Source organism: Gorilla gorilla, chromosome 1 (assembly GCF_029281585.2).
Source record: "Gorilla gorilla gorilla isolate KB3781 chromosome 1, NHGRI_mGorGor1-v2.1_pri, whole genome shotgun sequence".
In the NCBI taxonomy this organism is placed as follows: Eukaryota; Metazoa; Chordata; class Mammalia; order Primates; family Hominidae; genus Gorilla; species Gorilla gorilla.
The window spans coordinates 53922322-53947492 of record NC_073224.2 but is presented as its reverse complement, the minus strand read 5'-3'; the positions used below and the strand labels follow the sequence as shown (position 1 = coordinate 53947492).

The 25171-nt window shown below is 51.3% G+C and overlaps 1 protein-coding gene across 2 annotated transcripts; it reads left to right on the top strand.

Moving 5' to 3' along the window:
- The first annotated feature begins 9336 nt into the window (after positions 1-9336).
- On the top strand, positions 9337-16334 carry LOC101137510 (alpha-1,3-mannosyl-glycoprotein 4-beta-N-acetylglucosaminyltransferase-like protein MGAT4E). Of its 2 annotated transcripts, none has more exons than XM_019039499.3 (3): positions 9337-9465; positions 12364-13013; positions 14295-16334. In XM_019039499.3, exons 2-3 carry the CDS (start codon positions 12842-12844, stop codon positions 15416-15418), a joined length of 1296 nt encoding a protein of 431 aa, XP_018895044.1. In that variant the 5' UTR covers positions 9337-9465; positions 12364-12841; the 3' UTR covers positions 15419-16334. The 2 variants fall into 2 exon arrangements, with proteins under 2 accessions (XP_018895044.1, XP_063561525.1); XM_063705455.1 differs by lacking the exon at positions 9337-9465 and having other exon boundaries at positions 12388-12491; positions 12916-13013; positions 14295-15418.
- The last annotated feature ends 8837 nt before the right edge of the window (positions 16335-25171 follow it).

Genomic DNA, 25171 nt, shown 5'->3' with positions numbered 1-25171 from the left:
TCTCCACCTGCCAGAAGAGAGTAGTGGGATGATGAGATTCTTGCCCTTCAGAAAAAACAATGGTTGCCAAGGGAGCATTAGCTACGGTACCCAGAGATAAATGTGGAATGGAGCTCAATGGAGGTGAGCTCCTGGCCTATCCCTACCCTATGGGTCTAGTTCATGCTCTTAGGCTTAAAGGAGAACTCTGGCTTCCAGCAAAGTGCAGAGCCCACTCCTGGAACACACACTGGCAACAGGCACACTGTCATGGATGGCCACCCCTAACTGCAATGTGGATGAGGAACCTGGGTGGGGTGTCAGGGCTTTTTAGTATTTATTTCTCCTTCTCTATTTTTTGCCTCCTCTAAATCCCTTAGAAAAGTGGGAATCAGATGGCAAGATATAGAAAGGTTCTCAGAGTGTTGTGCATCTGTGTGAAAATCTAAAAAAAAAAAAATTGGGATGAGGATTTAGGAATAAGGGAAGATGGACCTCTCAGGTATAATGGGAAAGCAACCAGTGCTGGTCTCCATGGTTGAAGATGGTAATCATTCCTTACAGAAAAGAGCTAACATTTATTGAGTGCTTGCTATAAGCCAAGAATGTTTATGTGGATACTCTCTTTTATTTGTTTTTTAAAATAATAACTATTTATATAGGATGATCTCTTTTGATCCTCGTAAGAACTCTTGAAAGTAGCCATCGTTTATTTTTATTTTTATTTATTTTTTGTTAGCCCAGCCCTGTCCTGGGTAGTCATCGTTTTTATCTCCATTTTATAGATGAGGAACTGGGGTTCAGAGAGGCTGAGTCATTTGGCCAAGGTCACATGGACAACAAGTCTTGCAGAACCAGATTCCAGCTCTGGCTGTCTGAGTCCCGAATCTGAGCGCTTAACCATCACCCATATACTGCCCTTCTCTGGAGTACTGCCCAGTCCCCCTGACACCGCTGTGCCCCTAGCACCTAGCATAGTGTTTGTTGAAGAAAGATGACCATTCACCATTATCATGTAGTCCCTATAATTGGCAAGTTAATAAATACTTGTTTAGCATGTTCTCTGGATCAGGTTTTATGCAGAGTGCTATGGATACAGCACTGAATCAAACAAAGTCCCTGCCCTTTAAGGGCTTATCTTCTAATCTAGTGGATGGAGACAGACAATAAACACACACACAAAGAAGTAAGTTAGCTTCTGGTAGAAATAAATGCTGAGAGGCCAAGCGCAGTGGCTCACGCCTGTAATTCCAGCACTTTGGGAGGCCAAGGCGGGCGGATCACTTGAGGTCAGGAGTTCGAGACCAGCCCAGCCAACATGGCAAAACCCTGTCTCTACTAAAAATACACAAATTAGCCAGGTGTGGTGGCGCATGCCTGTAATCCCAGCTACTCAGAAGGCTGGGGCAGGAGAATCTCTTGAACCTTGGAGGCAGAGGTTGCAGTGAGCCAAGATCGTGCCATTGCACTCCAGCCTGGGCAACAGAGCGAGGCTCTGTCTCAAAAACAAAACAAAACAATGAAATAAATGATAAGAAAAACAGAATACATGATAAAAGTACTGGGAGGCTGGAATGGGAGGGGTGGCAAGCGCTGTTAGCCACAATGATCTAAGGCAGCAAAGAGAACATCAGAGCTCAGATCTGAATGTTAGGAAGAAAGCAGCTATTGGAAAATCTATAGTAGAGAGTTCTAAGAAGAACATTGAATGTCATGAAGATATTGTAAAATAAAAAAAAAATAGAAAAAAATTTTAAAGACGAACAGCATGTGCAAAGACCCTGAGTCACGAAACAGCTTGGTATGTCCAATGGACATACCAAGAAAAACAAAAGAAAAAGAAAGTCCCTGAGTCTGGAGAGTGGGGAGGGAGATGAGGTCAAAGCAGCAGGCAAAATGCTAGATCAGAGGTCGGCATGGTGGCTTACGCCTGTAATCCCAGCACTTTGGGAGGCTGAGGCGGATGGGTCACTTGAGGTCAAGAGTTCAAGACCAGCCTGGCTAACATGGCAAAACTCCGTTTCTACTAAAAATACAAAAATTAGCCGGGTGTGGTGGCAGGGGCCTGTAATCCCAGCTACCCAGGAAACTGAGACAGAAGAATCACTTGAATCCAGGAGGCTGGAGGTTGCAGTGAGCTGAGATCGCACCACTGCACTCCAGGCTGGGCGACAGAGTGAGACTGTCTCAAAAAACAAACAAACAGCGGCCGGGAGCGATGGCTCACGCCTGTAATTCCAGCACTTTGGGAGTCCGAGGCGGGCGGATCACAAGGTCAGGAAATCGAGACCACCCTGACTAACATGGTGAAACCCCATCTCTCCCCCTCCCTCTCCCTCTCCCTCTCCCTCTCCCTCTCCCTCTCCCTCTCTGTTTCCATGGTCTCCCTCTCCCTCTCCCCTTTCCACGGTCTCCCTCTCCCTCTCCCCTTTCCACGGTCTCCCTCTCCCTCTCCCCTTTCCACGGTCTCCCTCTCACGCCGAGCCAAAGCTGGACTGTGCTGCTGCCATCTCGGCTCACTGCAACCTCCCTGCCTGATTCTCCTGCCTCAGCCTACCGAGTGCCTGTGATTGCAGGCGCGCGCCGCCACGCCTGACTGGTTTTCGAATTTTTTTGGTGGAGACGGGGTTTCGCTGTGTTGGCCGGGCTGGTCTCCAGCTCCTGACTGCGAGTGATCCGCCAGCCTCGGCCTCCCGAGGTGCCGGGATTGCAGACGGATTCTCGTTAACTCAGTGCTCAATGGCGCCCAGGCTGGAGTGCAGTGGCGTGATCTCGGCTGGCTACAGCCTCCACCTCCCAGCCGCCTGCCTTGGCCCCCCAAAGTGCGGAGATTGCAGCCTCTGCCCGGCTGCCACCCCGTCTGGGCAGTGAGGAGCGTCTCCGCCTGGCTGCCCATCGTCTGGGATGTGAGGAGCCCCTCTGCCTGGCTGCCCAGTCTGGAAAGTGAGGAGCATCTCTGCCCGGCCGCCATCCCATCTAGGAGGTGAGGAGCGTCTCTGCCCGGCCGCCCATCGTCTGAGATGTGGGGAGCGCCTCTGCCCCGCCGCCCCGTCTGGGATGTGGGGAGCGCCTCTGCCCCGCCGCCCCGTCTGGGATGTGAGGAGCGCCTCGGCCCAGCCGCCACCCCGTCTGGGAGGTGAGGAGCGTCTCTGCCCGGCCGCCCCGTCTGAGAAGTGAGGAGACCCTCCGCCTGGCAACCACCGCGTCTGAGCAGTGAGGAGCCCCTCCGCCCGGCAGCCACCCCGTCTGGGAGGGAGGTGGGGGTCAGCTCCCGCCAGGCCAGCCGCCCCGTCCAGGAGGGAGGTGGGGGGTCAGCCCCCCGCTCGGCCAGCCGCCCCGTCCGGGAGGTGAGGGGCGCCTCTGCCCGGCCGCCCCCACTGGGAAGTGAGGAGCCCCTCTGCCCGGCCACCACCCGGTCTGGGAGGTGTACCCAACAGCTCATTGAGAACGGGCCATGATGACAATGGTGGTTTTGTGGAATAGAAAAGTGGGCAAGGTGGGGAAAAGATTGAGAAATCGGAGGGTTGCTGTGTCTGTGTAGAAAGAAGTAGACATGGGAGACTTTTCATTTTGTTCTGTACTAAGAAAAATTCTTCTGCCTTGGGATCCTGTTGATCTGTGACCTTACCCCCAACCCTGTGCTCTCTGAAACATGTGCTGTGTCCACTCAGGGTTAAATGGATTAAGGGCGGTGCAAGATGTGCTTTGTTAAACAGATGCTTGAAGGCAGCATGCTCATTAAGAGTCATCACCACTCCCTAATCTCAAGTACCCAGGGACACAAACACTCTACCTAGGAAAACCAGAGACCTTTGTTCACTTGTTTGTCTGCTGACCTTCCCTCCACTACTGTCCTATGACCCTGCCAAATCCCCCTCTGCGAGAAACACCCAAGAATGATCAATAAAAAAATAAAAAATAAAATAAAAAAAAAGAAACCCCGTCTCTACTAAAAATACAAAAAAATTAGCTGGGAGTGGTGGCGGGCACCTGTAGTCCCAGCTACTCAGGAGGCTGAGGCAGGAGAATGGCGTGAACCCGGGAGGCAGAGCTTGCAGTGAGCGGAGATCATGCCACTGCACTCCAGCCTGGGAGACAGAGCGAGACTCTCTCTCAAAAAAAAAAAAAAAAAAGCAACAACAAAAAAACAAACAACAGCAAAAAAACCAAACACTAGATCAGGTGAAAGCCTGCACACCATGGGTAGGAATTTGGGTTTCATCTTATTTGCAGTGGGAAAGCACTGGGGAATTATAGGCAGGGAGTGGGTACCACTTGATTTACAATTTGAAAAGGTCTGTCTGACTGCCATGTGGACAACAGATTGCAGAAGAATCAAGGTAGAGGTGAGAGATCAATTAGGAGGTGGTTGCAGTAGTTCAGAAGGTGATTTTGAAAAGTGGTCATATTCTGGGTAAATTTTGGAGGAAAAGGTAGCAGGATTAAATAGACTGTGGAGTATTAAGGAGAAAGAAGGCTGGGTGTGGTGGCTCACACCTATAATTCCAGCACTTTGGGGGCCAAGGCAGGAGGATCACTTGAGGCCAGGAGTTCAAGACAAGCCTGTCCAACATAGCGAGACCCTGTCTCTATATAAAAATCAAGAGTAAAAGAAAAAACAAGGGGAGAGGCACCAAGTATAACTCCCTGATTTTTTTTTTTTTTCTCTAACTGGGTGAATGGTGGTGCTATATACTGGGGTAGAAAAAGCTTGGGGAGGAAATGATTTGGGAGGTAGGAGGAATCCGTAGTTTTATTTTGGTTCTGTTAAAGTTGAGATATCTTATCATCCAATTGAAGATGTTGAATAGTCAGGTAATCTGGAGCTCAGGATAGGGATCAAGATAAGAGTCGGGCTCCCTCTCCCTCTCCCTCTCCCTCTCCCTCTCCCTCTCCCTCTCCCTCTCCCTCTCCCCACGGTCTCCCTCTCCCTCTCTTTCCACGGTCTCCCTCTGATGCCGAGCCGAAGCTGGACGGTACTGCTGCCATCTCAGCTCACTGCAACCTCCCTGCCTGATTCTCCTGCCTCAGCCTGCCGAGTGCCTGCGATTGCAGGCGCGCGCCGCCACGCCTGACTGGTTTTCGTATTTTTTTGGTGGAGACGGGGCTTCGCTGTGTCGGCCGGGCTGGTCTCCAGCTCCTAACCACGAGTGATCTGCCAGCCTCGGCCTCCCGAGGTGCCGGGATTGCAGACGGAGTCTCATTAACTCGGTGCTCAATGGCGCCCATGCTGGAGTGCAGTGGCGTGATCTCGGCTCGCTGCAACCACCTCCCAGCCGCCTGCCTTGGCCTCCCAAAGAGCCGAGATTGCAGCCTCTGCCCGGCCGACCCCCCGTCTGGGAAGCGTGGAGCGTCTCCGCCTGGCCGCCCATTGTCTGGGATGTGAGGAGCCCCTCTGCCTGGCTGCCCAGTCTGGAAAGTGAGGAGCGTCTCTGCCCGGCCGCCATCCCATCTGGGAAGTGAGGAGTGCCTCTTCCCGGCCGCCATCCCATCTAGGAAGTGAGGAACGTCTCTGCCCGGCCGCCCATCGTCTGAGATGTGAGGAGCTTCTCTGCCCGGCCGCCCCGTCTGAGAAGTGAGGAGACCCTCTGCCTGGCAACCGCCCCGTCTGAGAAGTGAGCAGCCCCTCCGCCCCGCAGCCGCCCCGTCTGAGAAGTGAGGAGCCCCTCCGCCCAGCAGCCACCCCGTCTGGGAAGTGAGGAGCGTCTCCGCCCGGCAGCCACCCCGTCCGGGAGGGAGGTGGGGGGATCAGCCCCCCGCCCGGCCAGCCGCCCTGTCCGGGAGGTGAGGGGCGCCTCTGCCCGGCCACCCCTACTGGGAAGTGAGGAGCCCCTCTGCCCGGCCAGCCGCTCCGTCCGGGAGGGAGGTGGGGGGGTCAGCCCCCCGCCCGGCCAGCCGCCCCGTCCGGGAGGGAGGTGGGGGGGTCAGCCCCCTGCCCGGCCAGCCGCCCCGTCCGGGAGGTAGGTGGGGGGGTTACCCCCCCGCCTGGCCAGCCGCCCCCATTCGGGAGGTGAGGGGCGCCTCTGCCCGGCCGCCCCTACTGGGAAGTGAGGAGCCACTCTGCCCGGCCAGCCGCCCCGTCCGGGAGGGAGGTGGGGGGGTCAGCCCCCCACCCGGCCAGCCGCCCCGTCCGGGAGGGAGGTGGGGGGGGTCAGCCCCCCGCCCGGCCAGCCGCCCCGTCCGGGAGGGAGGTGGGGGGGTCAGCCCCCTGCCCGGCCAGCCGCCGCATCCGGGAGGGAGGTGGGGGGGTTACCCCCCCGCCTGGCCAGCCGCCCCCGTCCGGGAGGTGAGGGGCGCCTCTGCCCGGCCGCCCCTACTGGGAAGTGAGGAGCCCCTCTGCCCGGCCAGCCGCCCCGTCCGGGAGGGAGGTGGGGGGGTCAGCCCCCCACCCGGCCAGCCGCCCCGTCCGGGAGGGAGGTGGGGGTGTCAGCCCCCCGCCCGGCCAGCTGCCCCATCTGGGAGGGAGGTGGGGGGGTTAGCCCCCCGCCTGGCCAGCCGCCCCGTCCGGGAGGTGAGGGGCGCCTCTGCCCGGCCGCCCCTACTGGGAAGTGAGGAGCCCCTCTGCCCGGCCAGCCGCCCCGTCCAGGAGGGAGGTGGGGGGGTCAGCCCCCCACCCGGCCAGCCGCCCCGTCCGGGAGGGAGGTGGGGGTGTCAGCCCCCCACCCGGCCAGCTGCCCCATCTGGGAGGGAGGTGGGGGGGTTAGCCCCCCGCCTGGCCAGCCGCCCCGTCCAGGAGGTGAGGGGCGCCTCTGCCCGGCCGCCCCTACTGGGAAGTGAGGAGCCCCTCTGCCCGGCCAGCCGACCCGTCCGGGAGGGAGGTGGGGGGTCAGCCCCCCGCCTGGCCAGCCGCCCTGTCCGGGAGGGAGGTGGGGAGGGTCAGCCCCCCGCCCGGCCAGCCACCCCGTCCGGGAGGTGAGGGGCGCCTCTGCCCGGCCGCCCCTACTGGGAAGTGAGGAGCCCCTCTGCCCGGCCAGCTGTCCCGTCCGGGAGGGAGGTGGGGGGGTCAGCCCCCCGCCTGGCCAGCCGCCCCCGTTCGGGAGGTGAGGGGCGCCTCTGCCCGGCCACCCCTACTGGGAAGTGAGGAGCCCCTCTGCCCGGCCAGCCGCCCCGTCCGGGAGGGAGGTGGGGGGTCAGCCCCCCGCCCGGCCAGCCGCCCCGTCTGGGTGGGAGGTGGGGGGGTCAGCCCTCCGCCCGGCCAGCCGCCCCGTCCGGGAGGGAGGTGGGGGAGTCAGCCCCCCGCCTGGCCAGCCGCCCCCGTTCGGGAGGTGAGGGGCGCCTCTGCCCGGCCACCCCTACTGGGAAGTGAGGAGCCCCTCTGCCCGGCCAGCCGCCCCGTCCGGGAGGGAGGTGGGGGGTCAGCCCCCCACCCGGCCAGCCGCCCCGTCTGGGTGGGAGGTGGGGGGGTCAGCCCTCCCGCCGGGCCAGCCGCCCTGTCCGGGAGGGAGGTGGGGGGGTCAGCCCCCCGCCCGGCCAGCCAACCCGTCCAGGAGGGAGGTGGGGGGGGTCAGCCCCCCGCCCGGCCAGCCACCCCGTCCGGGAGGTGAGGGGCGCCTCTGCCCGGCCGCCCCTACTGGGAAGGGAGGAGCCCCTCTGCCCGGCCACCACCCCGTCTGGGAGGTGTACCCAACAGCTCATTGAGAACGGGCCATGAAGACAATGGCAGTTTTGTGGAATAGAAAGGGGAGAAAGGTGGGGAAAAGATTGGGAAATCGGATGGTTGCCGTGTCTGTGTAGAAAGAGGTAGACATGGGAGACTTCATTTTGTTCTGTACTAAGAAAAATTCTTCTGCCTTGGGATCCTGTTGATCTGTGACCTTACCCCCAACCCTGTGCTCTCTGAAACATGTGCTGTATCCACTCAGGGTTGAACGGATTAAGGGCGGTGCAAGATGTGCTTTGTTAACCAGATGCTTAAAGGCAGCATGCTCGTTAAGAGTCATCACCACTCCCTAATCTCAAGTACCCAGGGACACAAACACTGCGGAAGGCCGCAAGGTCCTCTGCCTAGGAAAACCAGAGAACTTTGTTCACTTGTTTATCTGCTGACCTTCCCTCCACTATTGTCCTGTGACCCTGCCAAATCCCCCTCTGCAAGAAACACCTAAGAATGATCAATAAAAAAAAAAAAAAAAAAAAAAAGATAAGAGTCGGGGCTGGAGATAAGATTTGGGAGTTACCTGATAACATACATACACACATTCATGTATATGTGTGTGTGTGTATCTATATTACTTACAGCCATGGGACTCGGATAAAATCACCCAGGGAAACTGTGTAGGAAGAGAAGAGAGCCCTATAAGACTGCTACATATACAAGGTGGGAGGAGAGTGAGCCAAGAAAGGAAACTGAGAGGGACCAATCAGCGTGGCAAGAGAGATGCCAGAGCAGAAAGTCTTTTTTTTTTTTTTTAAGATGGAGTCTCGATCTGTCACCCAGGCTGGAGTGCAGTGGTGCAATCTCGGCTCACTGCAACCTCCACTTCCCAGGTTTAAACGATTCTACAGTAGCTGGGACTACAGGCGCGCACCACTGCACCCAGCTAATTTTTGTATTTTTTTTCGAGACGAGGTTTCACCATGTTGGCCAGGCTGGTCTGAAACTCCTGACCTCGTGATCTGCCTGCCTCGGCCTCCCAAAGTGCTGGGATTACAGGTGTGAGCCGCCGCACCAGGCTGCACCCCCAGAAAGTCTTTCAAGGAGGCAGTAGCGGTCAACCGAGTCAAAGTTGCAGAAAGGTTGAGTAAGATGAGAAGGGAGAATGTGAAATGAAGTGGGGCTAATTAACAAAGACAACACTTTCAAGGGGCTTTGCTGTGTGCAGTTGTACAGAAATGGCACAGAACTGGAAAAGAACACGAATTCAGGGAGGCATTTTGCTTTTTGCCTTCTTCCCGCTGGAAGATAATAAACCTCCTTTTCCTAGTGATGAGAATCGTCCAGTAGAAAGGGAGAAGTGGATCATGCAGAAGAGAAAGAGGATAACTGCAGGGGTGAAGAACTTGGGAAGGCGAGAGGGAGTAGGAGTCCGAGCCTAAGCGTCAGTGGAACCAACAGGAGGGAAGGAGAGAATGTAGGAGATACGTAAGGAAGTAGGGGACACGGTGCGGGTGGGGAGGTGAGTGCTCAGTATCTAAAAAGATACTGATGCTGGTCTTTAGGGTGAATGCAAAGTCATAGCTCCCAGTGATGAAGCACAAACAGGTCACATGTAAGTCCTACATGTGCATTCCTCTGACAATGGGGAGTAGGTGGCTAGGACACAACAGTAACATCACAGAGGGAGCTTAACTCAAGGATAGAAAACTGGGGAGACCTTTGTTTGCTGTGCCTGGCCTCACCCTCTGTTCATTACTCCTAGAGTGACTGGTCCTTATCACCCCAGCTCCTTTTTTTTTTTCTGTCTCCTGCCTTTTCCAGAAGTCTGTTGAACTCAGAGGGCTGAATGACAGCAGTCTTCCCTCCATGACTGGGAAACTACATGGGAGGTACCAAAGGGGAACAGAGCTATGCCTGTGGTGGTGAAACCCTTTAACTGCAATTAGAGCCTTATTCCCTGCCTAAAGCCTTTTTTTTTTTTTTGAGAGAGAGAGACAGAGAGGGTCTCACTCTCCCCTAGGTTGGATGGAGTGCAGTGGCACAATCTCAGCTCACTGCAGCCTCGACCTACTAGGCTAAGGCGATCCTCCCACCTCAGCCTCCCGAGTAGCTGGGACTTCAGGCATGTGCCACTACACCTGGCTAATTTTACTTTTTGTAGAGACGGGGTCTCACTATGTTGCCCAGGCTGGTCTCCAACTCCTGGCCTCAAGTGATCCTCCTGCTTTGGCCTCCTGAAATGCTGGGATTGAAGGCCTGAGTGCCCACACACTTTCACTGGGTGATCTTTATCCAAGTCCCACCTTGCCTGGCCCAAAAGCTCCCACCCCTTTTTTTTTCCCCCTGAGGTGGAGTCTTGCTCTGTTGCCCAGGCTGGAGTACAGTAACACAATCTCGGCTCACTGCAACCTCCGCCTCCCAGGTTCAAGTGATTCTCCTGCCTCAGCCTCCTGAATAGCTGGGATTACAGGCACGTGGCACCATGCCTGGCTAATTCTTGTATTTTTAGTAGAGAAGGGGTTTCGCGATGTTGGCCAGGCTGGTCTCGAACTCCTGACCTCAGGTGATCCACCCGCCTCGACCTCCCAAAGTGCTGGGATTACAGGCATAAGCTCCCATGCCCAACGGTGTATACATACACACACACACACACACACACACACACACAGAGCACATTTATGGTCTAGAGAAGAGAGGCCTATTTCTTTTACATGAAGAGGTTTGTATGTGAATCACCTATGGGCCTAAAAGTCTTTCCTAAAGGAAGCCAAGTAAGAAAAGTTTAATCTGTAAAGCCTTACTACTATAAGATTTTTTTTTCCCTCATCCCTGTGATTACCTGGAGATATAAGTATTACCGTTATTTTTTTTTTTCTTAAACAGAGGTGGAGCTCTCCCTATGTTGCCCAGGCTGGTCTCAGTACTACTGGGCTCAAGCAATCCTCCTGCCTCAGCCTCCCAGAGAGCTGGGATTCCAGACGTGAGCCACTGTGCCCAGCCTACTTTTATAACTCATCAAAAAGCGAAGTGGCTAAGGGAGAAAAGCATGTTAACCTCTACCAAAATACTAAACTGGAAGGCATCCCTGGAATGGGGAAGATTAGAGAACAGTATGGCCTCAGGAGCAGAGAAATCACTGACTACAGCTTTTCTTTTGTGTACTGATCACACAGGGAAAGAATCAAGAAGGGGTGAGAAGGCATATTAAAGCCTTTCCTCTGATAATCTTGAAGCAATCAGAGAAATACATCTCACTAGAGAAAAAACACTCACAGAGGAAGAGAGCAGCATACAAGCACTTCTGAGGCTGAGCCAGCCTGAATTCCAATAACCCAACATGCAGGAAAGGATTTTTTTTTTTTTTACTCTAAGTTAACAGAATCATGTTCTAATCAAGGTCTGTGAATAAGATTAAAGATGGGAATAAATTAAGGATACGCTTTATGAAAAAAAGTGACAAAGACACCAATTTGGCATAGCATTTGGCAACACTTCAGGTTTAGTTGTTTTAATAGTTTGATTTGGTTTTTAAAAATGTGGGAGGCAGGGTGTGGTGGCTCACGCCGGTAATCCCAGCACTTTCAGAGGCTGATACAGGAAGATCACGTGACCCCAGGAGTTCAAGATGACCCTGGGCAACAAAGGGAGAGCCTAACTCTACAAAAAAAAATTTTTTTTTTTTAATTAGCTGGGGGTGGTGGTGTGCATCTGTCGTCCCCGCTACTTGGGAGGCTGAGGTGGGAGGATTGTTTGAGCCCGAAAGGTCAAGGCTGCCGTGAGCCATGATCACGCCACTGCACTCCACTCTCAGCAACAGAACGAGGCCTTGTCTCAAAAAATAAAGTAAAAAAGCAGGGGTAAGGAAAGTACAATGGCCATCTGTTTACTCAGATAAATTGACTGTATCGGCCAGGCACGGTGGCTCACGTCTGTAAACCCAGCACTTTGGGAGGCCAAGGCGGGCGGATCATGAGGTCAGGAGATCGAGACCATCCTGGCTAACAAGGTGAAACCCTGTCTCTACTGAAAATACAAAAATTAGCCAGGCATGGTGGTGGGCACCTGTAGTCCCAGCTACTCGGGAGGCTGAGGCAGGAGAATGGCGTGAACCCGGGAGGTGGAGCTTGCAGTGAGCTGATGATGCTGTGCCACTGCACTCCAGCCTGGGCAACAGAGTGAGATTCCGTCTCAAAAAAAAAAAATTGACTGTATCACTAAAGCTTCAGCCAACCTTCATCATTTTGAGGAGGGGAGACTTTGGGGAAGTTGAATCTCCAAGCATATGAAATGAATGCAGCAAATATAATCACGGGACATGTGACCTTCCTTCTTTAGCAGGGAATAAGGCTCTATTGTATCAGGTTCCTAGATTAGATAAAAGGGTGTGCTTGGATGGCAGGCACAGTGGCTCATGCCTGTAATCCCAGCACTTTGGGAGGCTGAGGCGGGCAGATCACTTGAGGTCAGGAGTTCGAGACCAGCCTGGCCAACATGGTAAAACCCCGTCTCTACTAAAAATACAAAAATTAGCCAGGCGCAGTGGTGCGTGCCTGTAATCCCAGCTACTCGGGAGGCTGAGGCAGGAGAATCGCTTGAACCCAGGAGGCGGAGGTCATAGGGAGCTGAGATCTTGGAAATAAGTTAACAATGAGGAAAGACAGAATATGGGGGCAGACATGGGGTGGTTAATACAAGTGGAGAAGCCTTCCAGAGGGCAGAAGGGAAGTTCTAGGCATGGACTGGAGGGAGAGAGTCCTCCAGCTGTACACTTTGACTTCTTGCTATAGGAACCGTATCCTGACGCAGACGTGATGTGGTGTTCCATCAGGAAATGCTTCATACTCTCAGTGGGCATTGTATTCCTGTGGTTCTTCATCACTTTGAAAATCCCCAAGGAAACTGAAGATGATCAAAATGTGATGACTGTCAAAGGCCAAGTAGCAAGCCTTGAGCCTTGCTCAGTTTGGGAACTGGGAATATAGGGTGGAAATGGTGTGGACAGGCAGATTCTGGAAAGCCCCTGGGCTTTCTTCCTTCCTGACCTTTTCTCCTGAGAGCAGGAAGCTCCAAAGGGAATGGGGGTATGGACCTGGGCCTATTAGTCCATGAAGAAGCTGTTTTTATTTTCCTTATTCGTTAAGGTAAAGAAGACAGCAAATACTGCTTGAGCCCTGGATATTTTAGCCAATGGCCAGGCATCCTGAGAATGTGCCAGGCTCACTCTAGGAGGAATGGTTCACTCCACCTCTTTCCCTAGAAAAGCTTATGGGAAGCCACTGGGGTGTAAAATTTGTTCTTTTTATGAAAGGATATATATGTTTGCCCTTGTCAATGCCCCCGGAGGCCAGTTATAACAGCCGGAAGGACCCAAGATCACTAGAAGACTGGCAGAACCTCACCTTCAAATATATGGAAAAAATCCAGAAGAGAAGAAAGAGTGAGTACCAACAAGAGGGAGGAATTCAGTATCCCAGGGGAAGTAGGGACAGCCAGAGAGATCAGGCAGATAGGAAGGAAAGCAGAAGAGGGAAGGAGAAAAACAGACTGTGCCCAGGAATATTAGAATCCGGCAGACAATGGCCAAGTGTGGTGGCTCATGCCTGTAATCCCAGCACTTTGGGAGGCCTAGGTGGGTGGATCACGAAGTCAGGAGTTCGAGACCAGCCTGGCCAAGATGGTGAAATCCCATCTCTACTAAAAATACAAAAATTAGCTGGGCACAGTGGGGGACACCTGTAATCCCAGCTACTCAGGAAGCTGAGGCAGGAGAATCGCTTGAACCTGGGAGGCGGTGGTAGCAGTAAGCCAAGATCACACCATTGCACTCCAGCCTGGGCAACAGAGTGAGACTCCTTCTCAAAAAAAAAAAAAAAAAAAAGAATCTGGCAGTTAATTCTCTCCTCCTTCCCCAAGGCAAATATTTATATATCAGCAGTATGAGGAGGAAGGAGGAAAAAGATAAAGTTGGCTACTACTTTTCTTTTTTTCCCTTCTTGGCCAGTTACTAAAGTTAATTGCTATAAGAAGGTGGACTCACTAGATTAGAGAACATTTGGATTAGAGGGGGTCTTAGGGTCGCATAGTCCAACTCCCCCAGTTTATGGATCAGGAACTAAACTCAGGGCTGAAGGGACTTGCTCAAGATCACACAATCAGTGGCAGAACTGGGACAAAAACTCCAGGCTCCTGACTTCCAGGGGAAGTCCTTTTCCTAATATACCTCCTTCAAAGGGCAGCTTTGGGAAGATGACAACAATTGACAACAATATAATAATATAATTGACAACAATTATAACTATTATAATAGCTAATATTTATTGAGCCCCTAAACCATACGCCACAAAGTTCTAGGCTCAAAGAAGACTGAGCAGAACCCACAGACACTCAGCATCACCTAGCTTAGTACTTCTCAAACTTTACTGTGCATACAAGTTACCTGGTGATACTGTGAAAATGCAGCTTCTGATTAAATCTGAGGTAGGGATCGAGATCCTGTATTTGAAATGAGCTTACAGAGCAGCCTGATGTTGCTGGACTAAGGACCACACTTCGAGCAGCAAGGATGTAAACATCCCCTCCGCCAAGGGAAAAACAGGTGGGAAATAAGAGGGAGGAAGGAAGAGTGAAGGTCCCACATAGGATCCCAACCCCTAACCCTTCTGACAACCGTCACTATTACTGTGCACTGACAGTTGTCCCTATTTTTACCTCTCCTCAGCATGGCTGACAGTGGGGATCTCATCAGTGCAGCAAGGGGATGGAAGCAGCCTCTTGTACACATCGGTCTCCCTGTTCCATGTTTCTTCTAAGGCTGAGCAGAAACGTCTCACGGTGCTGGTCCACCTGGCAGATTCTGACCTCACCTGGCTCAGAGAAACTCTTGCCCATATTTCAAGCCTCTTCAGCCCACAAATCTTGAAAGGGCAGTTGCCACTGATCCATGCTTCATCCGATGCCTACCCCACTGTGGAGAGCATCAGGGATGAGGCCTTTCGTGGCGAATTCTACTCCAAGCAGAATGTAGATCATGCCTTCCTCATGAGCTTTGCCACAAAGCTCTCTGATTACTTCCTGTTAATAGAGGACAATGTCTTTTTTGCCCCCAAGTTTGTCACCCACATTCATTCAAGGGTGACCATCATGAAGTCCAACTCATGGGTGCTACTGGAGTTCTCCAGTATGGGCTTCCTTGGCAAACTCTTCCACAGCAGGGACCTCCCACTCCTGGCCCATTTCCTCCTCCTCTTCTACAAGGAGAAACCCCTTGACAGCCTGATTTCTCATTTCCATACGCTCCTGGTCCAGGAAAGCCCAATCCTCTGCAGACCTTTCCTATTCTACCGCAGGGTCTCCTACACTGCCTTTGATCACAAGCAGAAGGCCACAGCACTTCAGAAAAAGAATGCCGATGGTCCCAACAACCCGCCTGGAGCTGTCTTCACTGATATGCAGGTTTCCGATGTGCATTTCCCCTGGGAGGCCTACACTCTGGATGAGTCATTCTTTTGGACACACAACATTAGTATAGGAAACCACCTGATAGTGATTCTGAACCATCCAGCAAACCTGAGCAGGGTGCAAGTGATGACGGGCTCCATTGTGGATGGGAGGTACGCCCTGGAGAAGGGGCAGGTGGAGCTGGGCTACCAACCTGAGGGGGTGCCGCAGCACTGCACCAGCTTCGCCTTGCTGGGACATCTTTCGGAGGGGCAGATGGATCAGAAGATACTTCTGAAAGGTATGGGGTACCACGTGAGCTGTGTGAGGCTGGTGGTGAAAGCTGGTCAGGCTGGGGGGCTCATGATCAGGCATATCTACCTCTGGGAGAAAAATGACAAATAGCAGCAAGTGGATCAATGCTGAAGATAAATCAGTAGGGGTATGAAAAATTAAAATCTTCAAGCCATTTCATTCTAGTCTATATGAGTGACATAGGGGAGACACAATGGAATGAAGGGCAGACAGAGAAGACTATCAGTCTGTTGGTGCCGCCAAGATGTCAGGAGACTTGTTGCTTCCTTTCTATCCAAACAACTCTCATAGGATATCTTTTGCTGTGGCATATATAGCTTATCCGAATTTGGGGAGAGTTTTGGTCACTCCCAAAATCTTTAGATACCTGGGATGCTGAGATCAGCCCAAATCAAGGTGTCCCTGTGTATACATGCGTGTGCATGTATGCACTTCTATGTTCACACGGAGGCAGAGGTGGGGATGAGGTATGTGGTCATAGGAGGGCAGGCAGGAAAATCACGGCTGAATCCCTAGAATTGACATCATAAAAAGCCATGAAAGGGCTCTCATTAGAAGTTAAAATCTCCGAAGTGCAGGAAAGTAGCAGATGGACAAATAGCAATAAAACGAATCCCTTAGCTCTATTATTGAAGCTGTTTCACAGTGCCAATCTAGTTCCCTCCTTTCCTCACCAACAAACTTGGGCACAAATAGGTTTTAACTAGGCTGGGTATGGTGGCTTATGCCAGTAATTGCAGCCTCCCTTAGGAGGCTGAGGTGGGAGGATCTCTTGAGGCCAGCAGTTCAAGACCAACCTAGGCAACACGGCAAGACCCTGTCTCCACAAAAAATTAAAAAGTTAGCCAGGTTGTGGTGGCATGCGCCTGTGGTCCTAGCTACTCAGGAGGCTGAGGCAGGAGGATCACTTGAGCCCAGGAGGTTGAGGCTGCAGTGAGCCATGATTATGCCATTACACTCCAGCCTGGGCAACAGAGTAAGACCCTGTCTCCAAAAAAAAAAAAAAAAAAAAGTTTGTAACTAAAGCTTTACTCATCAGCAATTCATTCCTTAACTCTGGTTTCTGTGTCCACACTGGCCTCTGCATCCACAATGCTACTGAAACTCTTCCCTATTTGTCATGACGAGAATAGTCAAAACCCAGTGGCTTTTTCAGATCTCATTCTCCCTAACTTTCTGCAGCAATACACAGTTCTAATTATGTCTTCCTTCTCAAAATTGTCCTTTTCCTTTACTTCTGGGATTCATGAGATATTTATTGAGTGCCTACTACATGCCAGGCACAAAAAAAAGCTCCTATCTGTGAAGAGGGTTTTTATGGGAGTAAGATATACACAGGTGTGTTAAGCATCACATTGAGGTTAAGTACAGGGTCCTTGGGAGCACAGAATTGCTGTTCCCAAAACATTCTTGAGGATTTAGGAAAGGCTTTTTGGAAGATGTAACATCTAAGCCTAGACCTGCCAGATCATTAGAGAAAATAGCCAAGTGATATGGGAAGAGAGGCAGGGAGACTTTCCAGTAGAAGAAGCAGCATGCGGTGAAGTGGGCCAAAGGTGAGACAGAGTAAATCATTTAGTGAATCTGGAGATGGAGGGCAAGCCTGGGTGAGGGTAACGCAGAAGATGAAGCCACAGGACTAAGAAAGGGCCAGCTTAAGAAGGTCAAAGGAGGTCAGGCGCAGTAGCTCATGCCTGTAATCCCAGCACTTGGGAGGCCGAGGTGGGTGGATTGCTTGAGTCCAGGAGTTCAAGACCAGCCTGGACAACATAGTGAAAACCTGTCTCTACAAAAAAAAAAAAAAAAAAAAAATTAGCCAGGCATGATGTCATGTACCTGTAATCCCCGCTACTCAGGAGGCTGAGGCGGGAGAATCGCTTAAGCATGGGAGGTGGAGGTCTGCAGAGCCCAATCCTCTGCAGACATTTCCTCTTCTACCGCAGGGTCTCCTACACCACCTTTGATCACAAGCAGAAGGCCACATCTTGCTGTGAGCCAAGATTGCGCCACTGTACTCTAGCCTGGGTGATAGAGTGAGACCCTGTCTAAAAAAATAAATAAGTAAAAAGAAGGGCCATAGATAATCAAGTGGCGGAAAGAATTGTCTTTTCAACAAATGGTGTTGGAACAACTGAATATCTACATGCAAAAGAATGAAGTTGGGCTAGGCCTGGTGGCTCACACCTGTAATCCCAGCACTTTGGGATGCCAAGGTGGAAGGATTGCCTGAGCCCAGGAGTTTGAGACCAGCCTGGGCAACATGACAAGACCTAGTCTCGGAAAAAAAAAAAAAGGCCGGGCGTGGTGGCTCACGCCTGTAATCCCAGCACTTTGGGAGGCCAAGGCAGGCGGATCACCTGAGGTCAGGAGTTCTAGACCAGCCTCAACATGGAGAAACCCCGTCTCTACTAAAAATACAAAATTAGCCAGGCGTGGTGGTGCATACTTGGGAGGCTGAGGCAGGAGAATAGCTTGAACCTGGGAGGCAGAGGTTGTGGTGAGCCGAAATCTCGCCATTGCACTCCAGCCTGGGCAAAAAGAGCGAAACTCCATCTCAAAAAAAAAAAAAGAAAAAGAAAAATTAAATTAGCCTCTCCCTCTCCCTCTCCCCACGGTCTCCCTCTCCCTCTCTTTCCACGGTCTCCCTCTGATGCCAAGCCGAAGCTGGACTGTACTGCTGCCATCTCGGCTCACTGCAACCTCCCTGCCTGATTCTCCTGCCTCAGCCTGCCGAGTGCCTGCGATTGCAGGCGTGCGCCGCCACGCCTGACTGGTTTTCGTATTTTTTTGGTGGAGACGGGGTTTTGCTGTGTTGGCTAGGCTGGTCTCCAGCTCCTAACCGTGAGTGATCCGCCAGCCTCGGCCTCCCGAGGTGCCGGGATTGCAGACGGAGTCTCGTTCACTGAGTGCTCAATGGTGCCCAGGCTGGAGTGCACTGGCGTGATCTCGGCTCGCTACAACCTCCACCTCCCAGCAGCCTGCCTTGGCCTCCCAAAGTGCTGAGATTGCAGCCTCTGCCCGGCTGCCACCCCGTCTGGGAAGTGAGGAGCGTCTCTGCCTGGCCGCCCATCGTCTGGGATGTGAGGAGCCCCTCTGCCTGGCTGCCCAGTCTGGGAAGTGAGGAGCGCCTCTTCCCGGCCGCCATCCCATCTAGGAAGTGAGGAGCGTCTCTGCCCGGCAGCCCATCGTCTGAGATGTGGGGAGTGCCTCTGCCCCACCGCCCCGTCTGGGATGTGGGGAGCACCTCTGCCCGGCCGCGACCCCGTCTGGGAGGTGAGGAGCGTCTCTGCCCGGCCGCCAAGTCTGAGGAGTGAGGAGCCCCTCCGCCCGGCAGCCACCCCGTCTGGGAAGTGAGGAGCATCTCCTCCCAGCAGCCACCCCGTCTGGGAGGGAGGTGGGGGTCAGCCCCCGCCCGGCCAGCCGCCCCGTCCGGGAGGGAGGCAGGGGGTCAGCCCCCGCCCGGCCAGCCGCCCCGTCCGGGAGGGAGGTGGGGGGCGCCTCCGCCCGGCCAGCTGCCCCGTCCGGGAGGTGGGGGGCGCCTCTGCCCGGCCGCCCCCTTCTGGGAAGTGAGGAGCCCCTCTGCCCGGCCACCACCCCGTCTGGGAGGTGTACCCAACAGCTCATTGAGAACGGGCCATGATGACAATGGCGGTTTTGTGGAATAGAAAAGGGGGAAAGGTGGGGAAAAGATTGAGAAATCGGATGGTTGCTGTGTCTGTGTAGAAAGAAGTAGACATGGGAGACTTTTCATTTTGTTCTGTACTAAGAAAAATTCTTCTGCCTTGGGATCCCGTTGATCTATGACCTTACCCCCAACCCTGTGCTCTCTGAAACATGTGCTGTGTCCACTCAGGGTTAAATGGATTAAGGGCGGTGCAAGATGTGCTTTGTTAAACAGATGCTTGAAGACAGCATGCTCCTTAAGAGTCAACACCACTCCCTAATCTCAAGTACCCAGGGACACAAACACTGCGGAAGGCCACAGGGTCCTCTGCCTAGGAAAACCAGAGACCTTTTTTCACTTGTTTATCTGCCGACCTTCCCTCCACTATTGTCCTATGACCCTGCCAAATCCCCCTCTGCGAGAAACACCCAAGAATGATCAATTAAAAAAAAAAAAAAGAAAGAAAAAGAAAAATTAAATTAAAAAAAAAAGAATGAATTTGGACCCCTAACTCACATCATATAAAAAATAAGGCTGGACATGGTGGCTCACGCCTGTAATCCCAGCACTCTGGGAGGCTGAGGCGGGTGGATCACCTGAGGTCAGGAGTTCAAGACCAGCCTGGCCAACATGGTAAAACCCTGTCTCTACTAAAAATACAAAAATTAGCCAGGTATGGTGGCATGTGCCTGTAATCCTAGCTACTCAGGAGGCTGGGGTAGGAGGAGCCCTTGAACCCAGAAGGTGGAGGTTGAAGTGCGCCGAGATCAGGCCACTGCACTCCAGCCTGGGAGACAGAGCAAGACTCCATCCCCCCCCCAAAAAAATTAACATAAAAAAGCATTATAGACCTAAATGTAAGAACTAAAACTATAAAATTCTTAGATGAAAACAAAAATATCAGTCGTGATCTTGGATTAGGCAAGTTTCTTAGTTATGACACGAGAACACAAGCACTCAAAGAATAGATAAATTAAACTTCAACAAATTAAAATTTTTTGTGTGCTTCAAAGCAACTATTAAAGTGAAAAGACAACAAACAGCATGGAAAAAAAATTTGCAAATCATATATCTGATAAGAGACTGGTATCCAGAATATAGAAAGAATTATTTATTTATTTGTTTGTTTTTGAGATAGAGTCTTGCTCTGTTGCCAGGCTGGAGTGCAGTCGCGCGATCTCTGCTCACTGCAACCTCTGCCTCCCAGTTTCAAGCGATTCTCCTACCTCAGCTTCCTGAGTAGCTGGGACTACAGGCGCGCACCACTACGCTCAGCTAATTTTTGTATTTTTAGTAGAAACAGGGTTTCACCATGTTGGCCAGGATGGTCTCAATCTCTTGACCTCGTGATCCGCCCGCCTCGGCCTCCCAAAGTGCTGGGATTACAGGTGTGAGCCACCGCGTCCAGCCACAGAAAGAATTCTTACAACTCAATGATACAAAGACAAATAACCCACTGTAAAAATGGGCTAAGGGATTTCTCCAAAGACAACATACCAGTGGCCAATAAGCACATGAAAAGATTTCATCATCAGTCATTAGGGAAATGCAAATCAAAACCACAAATGAAATACCACTTCACACCCACCAGGATGGCTATTTTTTTTTTTTTTCTTTTTGAGACAGAGTCTTGCTCTGTCACCCAGGCTGGAGTGCAATGGCATGATCTTGGCTCACTACAACCTCTGCCTCCCGGGTTCAAGCAATTCTCCTGCCTCAGCTGCCTGAGTAGCTGGGAATATAGGCACTCGCCACCACGCCCAGCTAATTTTTTGTATTTTTAGTAGAGATGGGGTTTCACTATGTTGGCCAGGCTGGTCTCAAACTCCTGACCTCATGATCCACCTGCCTTGGTCTCCCAAAGTGCTGGGGGTCCAAATTCATTCTTTTTTTTTTTAATTTAATTTTTCTTTTCCTTTTTTTTTTTTTTTTTTGAGACGGAGTTTCGCTCTTGTTGCCCAGGCTGGAGTGCAATGGCGCGATCTCGGCTCACCACAACCTCTGCCTCCTAGGTTCAAGCTATTCTCCTGCCTCAGCCTCCCAAGTATGCACCACTGTGCCTGGCTAATTTTGTATTTTCAGTAGAGATGGGGTTTCTCCATGTTGAGGCTGGTCTAGAACTCCTGACCTCAGGTGATCCGCCCACCTCGGCCTCCCAAAGTGCTGGGATTACAGCCGTGAACCACCGTGCCTGGCCTCCTTTTTTTTTTTTTTTTTGAGACTAGGTCTTGTCATGTTGCCCAGGCTGGTCTCGAATTCCTGGGCTCAGGCAATCCTTCCACCTTGGCATCCCAAAGTGCTGGGATTACAGGTGTGAGCCACCATGCCTGGGTGGCTATACTTTTTTTTTTAAAGGAAAATAAATGTTGTCTAGGATGTGGAGAAATTAGAACCCTCATACATGCTGCTGGGGTTGTAAAATGGTACAACCACTTTGGAAAAGCATTTAGCAGTTCTTCAAAATATTAGAATTGCCATATTATCAAGCAATTCCACTCCCAGGTACATACTCAAGAGAATGAAAACATATATTCACACAAAGGCTTATACATGAATGTTCATACCAGCATTATTATAAACAAAGCATGGTAACAATGAACATGTCCACCAACTGATGGATGGGTAAGGAAAATGTAGTACCTTCATACAGTGAAATATTATTCAGCAATAAAAAAGAATGAAGCACAGATACATACACATATCTGCTACATGAAATAAGTGAGTCACAATAGGCTACATATTGTATGATTCATTGATATGAAGTATCCAGAATACACAAATCCATAGAAACAGGAAGTAGATTGGTGGCCAGGGGCTGGGGAAAGGGGAATGGGAAATGACTGCTAACAGGTGTGGGGTTTCTTTTTGGAATGATGATAATGTTCTGAAATTGACTGTGGTGATTGTTGCACTACTCTGTTAATATGCTAAAAACCACTAAATTTGAACTTGGAAAAGAATGAATTTTGTGGTATGTGAATTATATCTCAAAAAAAGTTATTTAAAAAAACAAACCAGCCAGGAACAGTGCCTCACACTTGTAGTCTCAGCAACTCAGGAGGCTGAGGTGGGAGGATCACTCGAGCCCAGGAGTTCAAGGCTGCAGTGAGCTAAAATCACGCCACTATACTCCAGCCTGGGCAACAGAGCGAGACTCTGTCTCAAAAACAAAAACAAAAGGCTGTAGAAGCAAATGAAAGGGTTTAGGCTATCTTGATGGTAATAGGGAATCATCAAACAGTTTTCGGAAGGACAACAAAATGATCCGAGTTGTGCTTTGGAAAGATCACTATGGGCATCATGTGAGGACTAGATGAAAAGAGGTCATGATGAGGAAAACAATTAAAGAAGAAAATATGGGCCAGGCACGGTGGCTCATGCCTGTAATTCCAACACTTTGGGAGGCCAAGGCGGGCAGATAGCTTGAGCTCATGAGTTCAAGACCAGCTTGACCAACATAGTGAAACCCTGTCTCTCCAAAAAAAATACAAAAATCGGCTGGGTGAGGTGGTACATGCCTGTAGTCCCAGCTACTTGGGAGGTTGAGGTGGGAGGATGGCTTCACTCCAGGAGGCAGAGGTTGCAGTGAGCTGAGATCCCACCACTGTACTCCAGCCTGGGTGATAGAGCCAGACCATACCTAAAAAAAAAAAAAAAAGAAGAAGAAGAAGAAGAAAATATGTATAAGGTGCCGATTTCAGTGCCTGGCATATAATAGATATTTGATAAATGGCACTTCCTTTTCTTTCTCCATGGACTGAGATCATATCAGGGCACTCTGCCTTAGACAGTGACTGAGGCCTTATTCTCATGTCTACAGGGGCTGCAAGACAACATAGCTGGGTAAAGTAGGCCTGGTGTAAGAATCCAGTAGCAGCCAGGCATGGTGGCTCATGCCTCTAATCCCAGCACTTTGGGAGGCCAAGGCAGGCGGATCACCTGAGGTCAGGAATTTGAGACCAACCTGACGAACACAGAGAAACCCTGTCTCTACTAAAAGTACAAAATTAGTCAGGCATGGTGGTGCATGCCTGTAATCCCAGCTACTTGGGAGGCTAAGGCAGGAGAATCTCTTGAACCCGGGAGGCGGAGGTTGCAGTAAGCCGAGATCACGCCTTTGCACTCCATCCTGGGCAACGAGAGTGAAATTCTGTCTCAAAAAAAAAAAAAAAGGAATCCAGTAGCAAAAGTGTCATTGTAACTGACAGCTGAGGCTCAGCCTCCATGTCTGGGGGATGGTGGAGAGTGGTAGGCTCATGGCAAACTCAGGTCTGCATGCCGTCTCTGAAGCTCAGCGTTACTGGACAGGTGCCCTGGGGGAAGGTGGGTCCAGCATTGCAGATCTGGTCATTTGTCAAGAGAAGTTGGAAATTTCAATTTTTATGTTAGACCTCTCAATTTTCTGAATGCTGGCAACTAATTCAGAATGTTATCAACAGATGGTTTTAACACAATGGCCAGGTGCAGTGGCTCACACCTTTAAATCCCAGTGCTTTGGGAGGCTGAGGTGGGAGGATTGCTTGAGCCCGGAGTTCAAGAGTAGCCTGGGCAACAGAGTGAGGCCCCCACCTCTACAAAATAAAAACAAAAACAAAACAGAATCATCATCAACAACAAAACAACAAAAAACACTACGAGCCACTGTTTTGCTCTGTTCCGGGGAGGCTTTCTCGAGTTAACAGTTTTGCCTCAGGTTACCAGTACTTGATTGGGTTACAACTTCCTGGAAATCATTTTTAGCTTCAGAAGCACTGGTCCCCTAAACGGATTCCTGGGACATACCCCTATCTCTGTCAGTAACACTAAGCCCCTCTGAGCGTGGATTACTCTGCAGATGGCCGAATCGATCTGTTGTTGATTCTATTAACTCCAATTTCAGAGGCTGGCATTTTCCTCGTACTGACCCACCCACCCTATTTGAGGCTTAATATTGTTTAGGACGAGCCAGCAGATGATTTACAATGAGTGTTATTATTCAAAAGCTAGTCCTATATTTGCTACAGACTGGGGTGAGGTATCAAAGGTTGGAGGGGCCTGGAGTTTAGGGTGGAGTTCGGGCCAGGTCCTGGCCAAGCCCTCACATGAGGGCAATGTGAGTTCAAGTCATACACAACCAAGTGGGCATGCCATGTCCCTGAGATAGGCCTCCTTTTTGTGCGCTGGGTCGTGGGTTTCACCTTGAAGAAGGTGAATGGTGAGCATAGACAATGAGGGAAGTTATTATGGGGTTGGCAGGGGAAATGCAGTTAGGAAAGAAAGGAACATAGGTCACCGCATAGTCCCAGGGGCTCTGGTGATAAGTTCTGAGAATGCCACCCTTCCTGGGCCCTCTTCTCCTTAAAGGTAACGCCAGGAAGGGAGGGGATTTATTGCCTGACTGAGCCTTACTGGCCTCCCATCCCCCAAACCTTCTTCTCTGGGACATTCTTTTTTCCCTAAAGTGGAGGCCTTGACTTCTGTTTCAGGTGAGGGTTAGGGCAGGGGAAGACAAGAAAGTCAGCTTGATAAAATTTGCTGGCCAGGCATGGTGGCTCATGCCTGTAATCCCAGCACTTTGGGAGGCCGAGGTGGGTGGATCACCTGAGGTCAGGAGTTTGAGACCAGCCTGGCCAACAGGGCGAAACCCCATCTCTACTAAAAATACCAAATAAATTAGCTGGGCATGGTGGTGGGCAACTGTAATCCCAGCTACTCGGGAGGCTGAGGCAGGAGAATCACTTGAACCCAGGAGGCGGAGGTTGCAGTGAGCTGAGATCACGCCATTACACTCCAGCATGGGTGACAGGAGCAAAACTCTCTCTCAAAAAAAGCAAAAACAAAAACAAAAATAAACAAAAATAAAACACAACATGGCTTAATTTTCCTTGGGGGAAGTGAACTCTACAAGGAGATCAGCCTTGGTTACCAGAAAGCAAGATGCTTCTCTGAGCATAAATGCTGCTGTTGTCCTCCTCCAACTCCTTGCTTGGATTTTTTGGGACAGGTGAGATGCGGAGGTTAAGGGGCCTTGGGCTTCGGTCTGATTTCTGGTTCACTCTAGGCCCTGGTCCCTTCATAAACACTTTCCTCCAAATCTTCTTTCCATGCCCTGCCGACCTCATTCTGGCCTCTCACAAGCTGGACACCGTCTTACAAAAAGCTCAAGGAATTAAGATTCTGTTTTTGGGAAAGAGGAAGGG

Bases quoted from the DNA above. Each gene is read 5' to 3' on its own strand.
- LOC101137510 (XM_063705455.1), top strand. From the start codon at position 12,388: ATGTGGTGTTCCATCAGGAAATGCTTCATACTCTCAGTGGGCATTGTA. The intron at 12,492-12,915 runs TGTGATGACTGT...GTCAATGCCCCC, and splicing joins GAAACTGAAGATGATCAAAA to GGAGGCCAGTTATAACAGCC. The intron at 13,014-14,294 runs GTGAGTACCAAC...ACCTCTCCTCAG, and splicing joins AATCCAGAAGAGAAGAAAGA to CATGGCTGACAGTGGGGATC.